This window comes from Triplophysa rosa, linkage group LG11 (genome assembly GCF_024868665.1).
Source record: "Triplophysa rosa linkage group LG11, Trosa_1v2, whole genome shotgun sequence".
In the NCBI taxonomy this organism is placed as follows: domain Eukaryota; kingdom Metazoa; phylum Chordata; class Actinopteri; order Cypriniformes; family Nemacheilidae; genus Triplophysa; species Triplophysa rosa.
The window spans coordinates 4662646-4676614 of NC_079900.1; the positions used below are offsets into that span (position 1 = coordinate 4662646).

Below are 13969 nucleotides of genomic sequence, written 5' to 3' on the forward strand. Positions count from 1 at the left end.
GGCCCACACATACATGAAGACTAATTTTCAAACAGTCTTGTTTACTGATGAGTGCCGTGCAACCCTGGATGGTCCAGATGGATGGAGTAGTGGATGGTTGGTGGATGGCCACCATGTCCCAACAACGCTGCGACGTCAGCAAGGAGGTGGCGGAGTCATGTTTTGGGCTGGAATCATGGGGAGACAGCTGGTGGGCCCCTTTAGGGTCCCTGAAGGTGTGAAAATGAACTCTGCAAGGTATGTAGAGTTTCTGACTGAGCACTTTCTTCCATGGTACAAAAAGAAATCCATGCCTTCCGTAGCAAAATAATCTTCATGCATGACAATGCACCATCTCATGCTGCAAAGAATACCTCTGTGTCATTGGCTGCTATGGGCATAAAAGGAGAGAAACTCATGGTGTGGCCACCATCCTCCCCTGACCTCAACCCTATTGAGAACCTTTGGAGCATCCTCAAGCGAAAGATCTATGATGGTGGGAGGCAGTTAGCATCAAAACAGCAGCTCTGGGAGGCTATTCTGACATCCTGCAAAGAAATTCAATCAGAAACTATCCAAAAACTCACAAGTTCAATGGATGCAAGAATTGTGAAGGTGATATCAAAGAAGGGGTCCTATGTTAACATGTAACTTGCCCTGTTAGGATGTTTTTGATTGAAATAGCTTTTAATTTCAGTAAATATGACCTCCTAATGCTGCAAATTCAACAAATGACCATTTTCAGTTTTTTACAACCTATGAAATGTTTTCAAACTCTGTTGTGCATAATAATTTGGAACAGTGCATTTTGAGTTTTTCATTTTTTAAATAAATACTGTTGTCAGTGGGAGGTTTGTTCAATAAAATTCCAAATGTACCCTAACTGTTGATTACTTGAAAATTATACTGACTGTCATTTGCATCGACAAATTAGGAAAACCAGAGAAAGATATCATTTGCATAATAATTTGGAACGCAGTGTAGTTTAGCTATGGTTTTTGTTGTAAAAAATGTCTCGCTATAGTAACTATAGGTTAACCATGAAATATGTAATAATTTTGAAGTAAAGTCCTAAATACCTAACTATTTTTGTCAGAACCACAGAACCAGTAATAATGTATTACTTTTAGTTGTCATTCAGAATCTTAAAAGAATCGCAATCCCTATTTGAAACAAACGAATCGTGATTCTCAATTTATCCAGAATCGTGCAGCTCTAATGTCCGTGATTGCTTATGTTCTGGTTGACTGAAAGTTTAAGTGTAATTAAGGTTCGATTAACTTAAATTAATGAAGGTTTAATTCACTTCATCAAAGACATGTCATGTAATTATACCGGAAAGGATTTTATTAAAGGGAACATTAACCATTTAGAACCTGAAGCAAAAATAGGCAGTTTTCACACATTTTGTTTTTTTGACTGTCAAATTCTAACACAATGTGCCATCATCAATGTGCAAGGTATCATTTTTTTCAGAAAACTAATGTGTTTAAAGAAATTAAGGTTATTGATTGTGAGTTTGTAAATAGAATTTAAATAGACAAAGATAAATAAAAAATTCTCAAAAAACTAAAGGACGAAAGAATCTAGCAATTCAGACTTGAAAAATATACTGTAGTACATACATTCATATTCGCACCCTTCCATTCTCCACGAAAACAGCATCGAGGCTGAGAGAACGCAAGACATTACCGTAATATACCATATATGTTAGTGAGTTACGGTAAAATGAATACCGCTTAGTAGAATGTGTCGGCGACGACACATCCGGTTTAAATCCACCCATCCCTAAATATCTATTGACTGCAACTACGGTATTAAAAACTGCTTTGGAAAATTCACACTAGTGCAGGTTCATGCTTTTTAAATAAAGGGATCATTTATAGTCGCCATCTATGCTAGAAGAACACCAGAACACCATTTCTTTTTGCTTTCCCACATAGTTACTTGAACATGTATGCTGGTCTAAGCCACTATGTAGGCTAATAAAAATCATTAGGAAGACTATCAAAATAACCCCAACAATACTATTTTGTGACATAATGATCAGTTCTCCGAAATAAAGGAAAATGATCTCAATTTTGTCACCCTTATTCTGTGCTATTTTGCAAATATAGTCACTCCTTTATATTCACAATATGGCTCAGTGTTGAATGCATTATTGCTTTTACGAAACAACTAGCGCACCATGCAAAATATTAAGGACACAAATGTTTATTTCAATGTTATTTTTGTACTATCATTACATGACATCATTCTGTAAGAAGATACATATTCTGACATACAAACAGTTACAGAATGTTGCCAAGCAACAAAAACAGCAACCGCCTCAAAGTGCTGCAAAGTGAAATCAATAGTAGCGCAATGAAGATGCGCTTTATTGTGAACAAACCGCTAATGACCAATCAGCATCAAGAAGCCAAACTATCCATTACGAAATGTAAGTGTATCTCTCGAGCAACGTGGCTACAACAAGCAGCGGGGAAGCCCAAAGCCGTGGGCCATATAATGCAGATTTTTAACACTTCAAGTAAAAAGGAAAACCCACTACAAGCAGGACGTTCTGCACTGGTGGAAGAAGGTCTGGTGCAGTGGGCTCAGACTAAACAATGCAGACCACAGGAAGTCTGGAAGACGGCCTAGGTGCACTTGGAGCTGCTGCAGGTAAACATTAGGATCACTCCCGAACGAGACCACGCTGTGTGTGGCTCCTGCAGACGGACCCACGTTAACCTGAGAATGTGAAGCTGACGTCTGATCTGCAAAAGTGAGACGTTTAGGAAGCTGAGAAGTTGCTGAGAAACCAACCAGCGGACACAACAAAACGGAATTGATCTTATTATAACAAATAAAGCTTTCAGACTTTGAATAGCTTAATGTACTACTATCTTTAAATCAGCATGAGAACAGCCTGCTTTCTAGATACGGGCATCAGCCATTAAAAACACACAGCGGTAAACCACAATGTCGTGTCAAAGCTTTAAATGCAACCATGACAAAGTAGAGAGGAAATTTTCCGTCTGACCTGAGAATGCAACAATCAACCTCACCATTCAGATTACATTCAAGATTGAGAGGGGAAAGCCAATCTGTTTGAGCGAGCCAGGTCAATATAACTGGACAAATCACTAATGTGCTCTTAAACACTGCAGTGGGTCCATAGAGGAGATGAGAAACAGACACACAAACTGAGCGGAGCAAGTTACACGACCTCAACCCTGCTGTCAAACAAAGACAATTAGTTTAAGTGTGTTTATAGTAGTTGGCATGATGCTTCATGATGTCACGCTTTAAATTCAGTCGAAGAGGAGTCGATTCTGGCTGCCATGAAGAGGAGTAAAAAATACCAAGAGAATTCAACTAAATTAAACTGAGACGAGAAAATGAGAATGAAAAACTAGAACGAGACGAATGGGTCAAGAGGTACAATTTTAACGAATGACTTAAACTGATATCACAACATAATATAACTCTACATAACACTATTAGCACATTTCACAGTGTGGTTATTTTTGTTGGAAATAAAAAAAGTCATTTTAATCTATATACTGTGTGTCCAATTTGACATCTTCACTCTTCATTCAAATATATTAGGAAAGATGCATTAAAAAACGTTTGTATGCATGTTACAAAGTTGTCTTTGAAGTATAAACTGAAGCTCACTTTTGAGAAGAATTAAACACCGCACATGCACAAAGTTTTTTAAAACAAGACCCAAGAGAATGACTATAAAATATTACCACAGGAAAGAATAAAACATGCTTTTCTTTTGTCAACTTTTTTATATACATTTTGTACATTATAATAAAACCCATATTTCATGTTATGCTTCAGCAGCTTCTTCCCCCAGGCAATCTCCCTCCTAAACAGATAAGTGCTCCTTAAGAGCAATATTCCACTTTCACTACTCCTATAGTGTGCACTATAGTGCCTTATTATATCTACATCTTATGTATACATGCATATAACACTACCCACTTACTAAATTATCCATTTGCACAAGTGTACATACAATATGTTTATTCTACTATATACTACCCTGTACAATGTCTCTTATATGTTATTACCCCCCATTTTCTGTAAAATAGTCTTTATTTTATATATGCACAATTTAGAATCTTTTAGACTGTAAATCGTATTATGTTGTATTGTCATTGTGTTGAATGTCTGTACTAGAAGCTTCCAACACCAAAGAAAATTCCTTGTGTGTGCAAGCACACTTGGCAATAAAGCTCTTCTGATTCTGATTCTGATTCATATAATTTGCCTTCATGGCAAATCATTTTGTCCAATAAATATCCACAAAGTTGAGTGTTTTGTCCATTTTTTACACTGCATCTCATGTTTTGATGGTTTCATATAACCAGAGCGGGCATTAAAAGCATATACTGAACAAACATGATTCTCGGATATTCCCTGGCCCCTACTGTATAACTATATGTATATCTTGGCAGGATATTTATATATGGGTGCTATACCTAACCACAATGCAGTTTACCAGAATGTTAACCATAAATACACGTTTACTACTAAATATATTCACCACCAAAAAACAAACCCTGAAATATTGTGCAAACTCCCCTCGATCCCGAGAATTAAGGGGCGCTAATGAGGAACGTCTAGCCAAATGTTTTCATTTGCTGCCAGACGTGGTGTAAGTCATACTCAGACTTGTCTCAGCTGGCATCGGACCACAAGCCAGTTCCTGATCCAAGATCACGTTTCCCCGCCGTCCAACCTGGTCCATCGATGTTTAAAAAAAACAGCAAACAGACCGCATCGGTGCTCTCAGACGTGAATAACAAACATAGACACTTCCACCTTCACACCTGGTCCAATATATTGCACAGCGCAGCGGTTGCTGCAGACTCTTATTTAAAAGCTCTACGTCTGCATTATCCATGCCGGCTGTAGCGCTTATCTGGCCTTTGCAGTTCAGATGCAGCGGTTTGTAAGCAGAACCGTCTCTGCCTTCCAGCGGAGCAGCTGAACCAACAGGAAATCCAGTCCCAGTCTATTAATTGGTGGAACGATTTCAATCACTCGAAAGCTCACAGTCGGAGAAGAAAAACGTTTACAAATGGCGTGCAATTACCGCACTTTCTTTTCGTCTGCTTTCGATTTGCCTTTCCCCCCCTGCCCTTTAAACTCTCCGCTAGAATGCAATTCAGAAATTTGGCAGGGCTGATGGCAGCCATATGCAGATAAACATGGTGTTTTTATCAGGCCCTCCGTCTGGAGACCCACACGGCTGGAATGACGTCCAAATTCTCGTGACATTCCATTACCTATTACATCACAAATTAGACAAGGACAATTGTCTCAAATAAACTTGTCTGCCAAATAAACACTTTTATCCAAACTCTCTTTAATAAAGTCAATGTCTGAAACTCAGCTCAGCTGTACACCATAAATCTCATGTTGGACGTAATAACAGTTGCACGCTTAAAGTGAACGTGAAACGGTGTTTGTAACACATTTTGCTTTTTTTTAGAAATTGCTTTTCAGTCGTTCATATCCATACAGAATTACAGTGTAGTACAAAATTGTGCACTTTAATATTTACATGACACTTCCAAGAATACTATGGTACTACTGTGGCACATTTTAAGATAAGGTCAGTGCCATGGTGCTTAATGTTACTTATATTGTAAGTGTAAGAAGATAAGGTGTATGTTATAAGTAAGTAAATAGGTTCAAGTTCATGCTCACTTTAAGTCGTATGCAGGAAACAAGTGGGATACAATTCAAGATCCACAGTCAAAACAGAAACTATAAACAAAACTTACAGTCAGATGACAAGGACCATATTTACAGTAAAAGCATGCCCAGACAACTGTAATTGTGATATAAGAGTCGATAAAAGAATAAAGAAAAACAAAGGATAGAAACGTGGAGAGACGCCAAACCACACGCTAATTCGCACAGAAAGAGTTCAGAAAATGACGGTGAAGTGAGTCACACACTCACATTGTACGCCAGACACAACTGATGCAAAACTCCAGGGAATTTCACATAGAATCTTAAGCTTTGTGGATGCGATACCTCTTCATCCTTGTTTTCTTGCATCGTGTTTTTGTCTATATCTGTCTGCCCACAAAAATGGTTGTTCAAAAGTGGCCTCAAAAACTGTGGCCTGAAAATGTGTAGTGTAGTGTAGTATACAGGTGAATACAGAAAACATAAAAAACCCAAAAGAAACTAGATTTTACATTCAGGATCATTATGTTCATGACAACTGAGCACATTTTCTAAATTCTGACAATTATTTTCATCTAAACTTCATTCCCATTATTCTAAACAGTATTGTGAAAACGGTCGGTGGCTTCTTTGCTAAATGACAGCTAGCTATGCAAATACAAGTTCAGTTCACCGGTAACCAAAAGAGAGGCTCTAGAAGGACATAAGACACCCAAGCTTACTACTGAGTGTAGCACAGACAAGCTGGACCAAAAACAAAGTTTGAACATTGAGAGCTATAGTAACACAAGCAGTAAACCATCAACTCCATTCACAGGTTTTGGTACGAGACTGGACACATCTGAGAAGGTTTCTCTAAAGGGTAAGAAAAAGGAGGATGGGGAGTCCTCTAGATTTCCACAGTGAGTTTGCATTCCACGGATGCCACTCAGCACCACAGGTCTGTAAAGCCCTGCTCCTCCATAAACGCACGAGATCCACGTTCTTGCATATTCACTCAAGAGCCAGGGATAAAAAGCTATTAACATTAAAAAATTGACATTGAACAGTAGCCAGCTGCTATAAACATAAGACTACAGCCCTAATCGTCCACCCATCTCCACTTCATTCCGTCAGACACAGCGCGAGTTTAAATATTTCATTTGGCTGCTCTCTACGAGTGAAAAGACTTGGTATTTGCTAGAGAGCTGATGCTGTAGGTACATCAAACACGGACGCGGTCATCTCGCTCTCTCTCATTCAAAACAAGTTCCACTCCTGTTTGTTTTAACTATTTGAACGGAAACAGTTCAAATGAAATAAATGTGACCCAGAAGATTACAGCAGAAAAATTGTAATCTATCAGCAAGACCAAGATGTGATCAGAGATTGGACCACGAGTCTTCTTGACCTTCAACGAGACTCAGAAAATAGAAACTAGCCAGCCAAATTGTACTTGACTATGGTACAAGCCAAGGTGTGTTAATAAAGTTGAATGACAAAAATATAAATAGCCATGAAGAAAGATCATTAGAAAGTGGTTATTCTATAGGCAACATTCTAAACATTCAAACCACCGTACCACACAACTGGTATTGTATTATTTTTAAAAAATATGACTATTAGGTAAATCTAATTTATTCGGAACTACATTTACTCAACCGGCACAGCGAAGGAACTACTATTTTAAATAGGTTATCGTTTGAGGGTCGGAATGAGTCAACAGCAACCCTTGCTAACGCTGGGACGTCCAGAATAGGACGTACAAAAATATGCTTTAACTACAGCCACCTTAAAGTCGGTAACAAAGGAGCTCCTTTGGCACAATTGGTACAGCACTATGGTGGTAATCCAGGTCATTGGAATTTAAAAAATGTAAGTCACTTTAGAAAAAAGCATCTGTCAAATGCATAAGTGCATGTGTAATTATAAAAAATTATAGAGAAATGGCATCCTCTGTGCAACTAGGTTAACCTTTATACAGCATAGCACTGGGAACTCCTGGGAAGCTATGAGATGACAGAAGGTCAGTCATTGTAAAAGTTCTTCTATCCTCATTCTCTGTTGCCGTGAAAAAATAGCTCATTTAACCAGGGAGGAAAACGACCTCTTTCTACAACCAAGAGCCAGACATCTCCAGAGTGCCACAGCCTAATCTTACGGTCTCAGAGACTGCCACTTCCTCCCACATCAACACTGCTGGGTCATCATGATGAATGGACAACAACATCAAGATCCTGCCGCATGTTTACACTGAACAGTATACACATGAGAAATCTGAACTACTAAGATCATGCAAGATAAAATTCATTCTAAGAATCTAGCACCACCAAATAAATCTCAAAATATTTGACACAACGCACAAACGATATTTGTGTATAATTCCCCATCTTCCCAACGGGATTACGTTTTATCATCGCCGCTAAATAAAACTAGTGATTGTCACAATGGCACATGGCGCAAGCGTTTTAAACCCAACGACGAGAGGACCCGCTTAGCATTGGGCTATCGAGTGTGATCACACGATTTCCAACACCTCCATTATCAAATTGTTTTAAACCACAAAACAAGGTTTGGAAGTTACTCCAACTAAACCGGTTTCAATAATCATGTGATTGTAAAGATCGCGTAGTTAAGCCACTCTTTAAATAAAGTCGTACAGCGTTTATGTATTCTTGAACTGTATTTAATTCTTTTAATGAGCAAATTCACAAAACTCCCAACTCAAGTTTGTGGAAACAATGTAAACAATGAAAGCAACAGAAATGTTACTGTCGCGTTCGCGATTGTGTGAAGCTCCATTATGACGTTGCTAAAGAACGGAACATTGCTACAATGTTGCAACGCGCCGCCAGTTTCGTTCCTGGCGTTCCGCGCGTCATAATATAAAACCAGTGAGCAAAAGCGTGATTCCTTTAACCACAAATAAATATATTTAAGGCGTTATGTTAATACGTGAAACCACAATGTGTAGATTTTAAGGCACAATGGCTTACCCTGGTTAGCCAGCTAGCCAGTTTCGGACGAAACCGTGCGACGTTGCGCATTTCTTACCTGTTAAACGCAACTTAACGGGTCCGTTTCTTCTAACTCCTTGGTTAGACATGTCCTCTTCTCTTCTCCAGGCTGACGAATACAGAATACAACGAGTCGAGCGCTATAAAGATGCTTTTTGTTTTCCCTTGACGCCAGTTTCACAGTGAACAGAAAATAATGGAGTCACGGTGCTGTGGCCCGGATGTGCACAGCCCTGCCATGTCTACATACATACAAACACTGCTCGTGTTACTACCGTCTGCGAAAGTCTAAATCCAAGCACGATGTTCCCTCAGTAGACGTTAGAAAGACCGCCTTAAGTTCTCTGCGCGTCTCACAAAGGAGAAATGCTCGGTTGCTGCAACCCTTCCATGGAGACCTTGGGGGGGGAAGTTGTATGGCTACAGGCGACTGAATTGAGGAAATGTGGTTTGTAAGGTGTCTGGCATCTGCTGAGCTACCAAACCGCCCCAACTGTGACATCAGAGGCTTTATTATAATTGGACAGGCTTCATAAGAGCTTGCAATATGATTACTCACGGGACGTTTTATTTGGCAACGTTATTCATTTTAAACTGTAATAAATCTACGCAGACATTTTTTCGTTCTATTTTTATTTACAACAAATAAAATGGAAACAGTTCAGTATGTACAAGTTAGAGCAGTAAGTCTTTAAGACGAACACACGAACAGGACAAGTGGTTTGCAGAACAATGGAACAGAACTGCACAAACACATGACAGATCAGATATTTAGAAATTGAAAGTGCTTTGGTTTTCATTAATCTGGAACGCGTAGCCGTCGCTTGTAGCTTCAGGTGCGACACATTCGTCTTCTTCCTCCTGAAAGTTACAGATAAAAAACACTGGAATTAATTCTGCGCACACAGCATTTGCATGTAGAACGTTGATCAAATGAAATTTTGTGTGTAGACAATGCTCGACCTGATTTTGCCAAGTGGTTGATGTCCTCAGGGCAACTTATTTTGTTGACCTAAGGACAACATTTTTATAAATAAAACCTAAACCCACATCAAACCCCAACCCTAACCATAACTTACCCCTAAAATCAGAGGGAAATAAGTGAGAAACAACAGTCTAGAAGCGCCTAATCCTGGTTGTAAGATTAAACTTAAAATAAACTTATTTCTGAAATCTGATTGGTTGATTTAAATGTTGTCCCAGGGTCAACATGATGTTGCCCTAAGGACATCAACCACTTGGCAAAATCAGAATAGCCGTAGAGAATTCAACTTTTCAACGCACCTCTCCAGAGAAGTACTTTTCTATAAGGTTAAGGGAAGCCTTGTAGACCATTTCATTTTCATGGGTCTGCAGAGCTTCAATTTTGTCCAGGCCGCCACATTCCTCAATCATCAAAGACAGCTTGTCGACTTCGCCGATCTTCTCGCCAGCCTAAAAATAAACCACAAGCAACAAGTTAGACAAACTCGGCAGATTACCATAAACATGACAATGTGTTCGAAGCCAGACTAAAATCCCTAAAGAGACTGAAAAGCACTAATACCAAGAATATATTGGTGATTGCATCCAAGATGACCAGAATAGTTTTGCTGTCCTTAGTGCAGAGCAGATTCAACAAGGGCTCCAGTACATTGGCCTGAACAAGGTAAATCACTTGCTCAATTGTGCCTCCGCTGGTGTAGTTGGTCACTGCCCATACAGCCTCTTTCTGGGTCTTGTAATCACCCTGCATAATAGTAACCGAGACAATTAGTCAAATACACGATTAAGTGTAACACAAGTATAAACTAACATGCACTTTCACAAGGTTTACTTGAGGCAACATACCCGTCTGAGAACTTCAACCATGTAAGGCACAATGCCAGCATTGATGACCTCCTGAATCTGATGGTCTCTGCCAGCAGTGATGTTGGACAGAGTCCAGGACGCCTCTTTCTGAATGTTGTTCTTGTGGTGGCGCAGCAGAGCAGGAAACATGGAGAGGGCACCGGCATTCAGCACAGCTTGAGTCTGTTCGTCTGTACCCGTTACAATGTTACCGATAGAACGTAGCGATGGAGTCTGTACGGGGAACAAACATGTTTTTTTCTTGTAGCTCAACTGCTAGAGCACTAAACAAACACTGCCCATATCAGGTGTTCGATTCCCAGGGAATGCTCATACTGATAAAACATGCACCTCATGATAAAATAACAAAATCTTACCACAATGGAGAGTTCCCCTAAACCAAGTAGCTGCACTAGTCGAGGGACGACACCGGCCTGCACCACCACATCGATTCTTTCATTGGGCCCGTCGGTCAGGTACGAGATGGCCCAGCAGGTGTCTGCCAGGACCTCCTTATCATCATGGTGCAGAAGACGGATAAGGGTCGGCAGAATCTGTCTCACTGCATCCAGGGGAGGTGCAGGGTTCTTATTACGACACAGGTTTGACAGGGTCCAGGTGACGTTCCTCAGGTAACCAGACTGCAGAGGAAAATTGACAAGTCAGGCCAAATTGTTAAAGCTGCGATGCCACCTACTGGAGAATCATGCTCACTACAGGTCATAATGAAGTTAAAGGGGTAAACAGCCGAAACGAATATTATCGTTTGTTTGAGATGTAATGCAATGTGTATACACGATTTAAGGTTCAACAACGCTGTATTTTCCACATACCATGCATGTTTGTATCTCCTCTTTGCCCCACCTCTCTGAAACGCACAGATTTTTGACAAAGCTCATGGCTCTGAAAACCGAGGTGTGCTATGATTGGCCAGTTAACCAGTGCGTAGTGATTGGTCGAATACTGCAAGCGTGTGACGGAAATGTAACGCATCTTACCATATTTGGAACATCAGGTTCCAAAGCAATTGTACTGACAGGTACGCCCACCTTACTTGCGTATACATTTGGGTGGTCTTAGTCAAATCAGACCACGAACTGACGAAGATTTGTGGGGGTGTGGTTACACGAGGCGTTTCAGGCAGGTCAGGGTGAGCATTCGCTTTTAGATAGAATGCATCTTTTGTTCCGACACTTTAATTTTTGCAATTTTACGTGTCTAATATTAGTATTAGAACACACCAAAGACACAAAAAATGACCCTGTTAAATGGAAAGTTCACACAAAACAGAAAATTCTTTAGTTCAAACAACATAGGGCCCTATTGACCTCCATTGTATGGATGGACTACGACATTTCTTGAAATATCTTGATATCTTTTTTTTGAACAACGTAAGGGTGACTGATGACAACTTCTATTTTTGGGAAGCCTGTTCTCTCAGTCATTGGTTCTGGTTTTGCTTCAGAACTAAAATCAGAACAGTCCCACAACCTACAAGGACAAATGTAGAACACTTAGTTATTATCAGTTATTCTAATCAACTTACAGCGAACACGGAGAAGTCAGGAACAGCCAGTAGAGATAAAAGAGGAGCAATAGCACCATGCTTAATGACTTTGTCTCTGTATGCGGAGCCATCGCCTAAAAACAAAACCGAAAGAATGTTCAAAAATCACATAAGCAAGTTACATCACTGCATGTCATACAGAAGCTTTTTTGGTCCGTTCCACACACCAGCAATATTTCCCAGGGCCCAGACTGCCTGCTCACTGATATGAGCATGCGGGGATGAGATCAGGCTGATAAATGCTGGGACAGCTCCTCCATTGACCACAGCGCTGGTCTGGTCAGATGTTCCAGATGCAATGTTGGTTAGAGCCCAGGCCGCCTCAAACTGTATGGGCGGAGAGTCCACCAAACCCAAGAAGCTCACAAACTTCGGGATCAGACCGGCGCTGATGATGCGGTCAATTGGTGGATGTCTCTCTCGTGACAGCAACTTCCTGTTTTTGAAACATTATATGCAAAATGGTTCATATTACACACGTGCAAGGGTATTTATGTGGATGTGTGACAAATAGATATGTTTACCTGGCAGCTTGGGTGGCTTGACTTTGGGTGTCCAAATTGTTACTGTTAACACCATTTACAATTTCTTCCACCGTCCAATGCTGAGCCTGATCGGACAGAGGGCGTTTTTATGACCTCCGTAGATCTTATTCATGAAAAAGTAATGAATGATTGAATCGTACAATGAAATAAATGCGTTTCATACCTGACAATTCTGACCTTTCTCCTGTAGGGGAGAAGTCGCCTCATCCGGTAAACTGCTCACATTTCTCCTTTTCAGAATCTGCTCGTCCTTCTTTGCCTTGCGAAGCTCGACGTTGACTTCGATCCTTCGACGCCTCAGTTCCTAAAACCGACGTAAATACAAGCAGATTTTGAAATGAAGCATCAACACGAAGCGCGAGTTGTACCGTTTATTTGTTAAACGGACACACGGGCAACTTACAGTCGCATCCTTTCCTTTGTTTTTGAACTGGGTGAGACGTGCACCGTTCTCGTTCGCAGAAGACATTTTAATATTCTTTACTTTGTCACAGTATTGTGAAATGTATAACCTGAAATACAAAAAAAAGCACATTTGTGAAAAGACCCACGCATAGAGAAAATACGAATCAATTTACTCACGAGACTAACAGAATATGTTAACATAACTAACCTGCAGTAAATATATATAATACATCTTTTTTCAATAAAACTGCGAAATATTGTAAATTAAATTAAAGCAACTACTCACCGCTTCTAACCAAAGCACGTATGGCGAGGAAGTAGGAAACGGACCTTTAAAATGCCGCTGTGAAATATCCCATTGGTCTGTTCGAGGAAAAGCATCTCGCCATTGGACCATTTTGAAAAATCACACCGCCTGAGTGGCTAACGTCTTCTCGCGAGATTCCACCATGACACTATGAGGCGTCCTCGGCGTTGCGCATTCCGATTGGTGTATGACACTTCAGTAGCGCGAGAGCTATTGGAAAGCAGTGCTCTCGAATCGTTCTCGCGGTACTTTGACATCATAGTCCTGCGCAGCTCTCCATGAAGCCGAACACGCCTAGGTCTACATTCTTTTGGAAGTTGGAAATGAACTTGAAATAATCACATTTTACATACTGTAAGCAAAGTATATTTGAAATACTTTAATAGCTTATTAAATTAAATTAAGCAGGGTAACCATGTTTTAAGCGTATTGATTATAATTGTATAACCCCGGTTTACTAAACTACCATGGTTAAATAATAAAGCCCATAACAGTTAGCTAATTTTCCTAAGCGCTTTTAACAACTGAAATGAAATGCACAATAGTTGTTATATAGGCTATATATGTATATATTTTTATCATTCTGAACGAATGTCCTCCCGGAAAATGTATGACAAACAATTTTCCTAACTTATTTTTC

At 40.0% G+C, this 13969-nt stretch overlaps 2 protein-coding genes across 2 annotated transcripts in view; both read right to left on the reverse strand.

The window, feature by feature from the left end:
* smurf2 (SMAD specific E3 ubiquitin protein ligase 2) overlaps positions 1–9146 on the reverse strand; it is a 43685-nt gene extending 34539 nt beyond the window's left edge. Inside the window, exon 1 of the mRNA XM_057346198.1 lies at positions 8713–9146. Within this exon, the coding sequence (XP_057202181.1) occupies positions 8713–8764 (52 nt within the window). The 5' untranslated portion in view covers positions 8765–9146. The remainder of the gene's footprint in view (positions 1–8712) is intronic.
* A 154-nt stretch (positions 9147–9300) lies between these two features.
* Positions 9301–13378, reverse strand: kpna2 (karyopherin alpha 2 (RAG cohort 1, importin alpha 1)). The gene is made up of 11 exons (XM_057345902.1): positions 13309–13378; positions 13021–13129; positions 12781–12921; positions 12597–12682; positions 12240–12508; positions 12052–12146; positions 10883–11146; positions 10506–10739; positions 10222–10404; positions 9960–10109; positions 9301–9536 (listed from the first exon to the last, which is right to left on the reverse strand). The coding sequence occupies exons 2-11, from the start codon at positions 13084–13086 to the stop codon at positions 9447–9449; spliced, it is 1578 nt and encodes a 525-aa protein (XP_057201885.1). The 5' UTR covers positions 13087–13129; positions 13309–13378; the 3' UTR covers positions 9301–9446.
* Between the last annotated feature and the right edge of the window lie 591 nt (positions 13379–13969).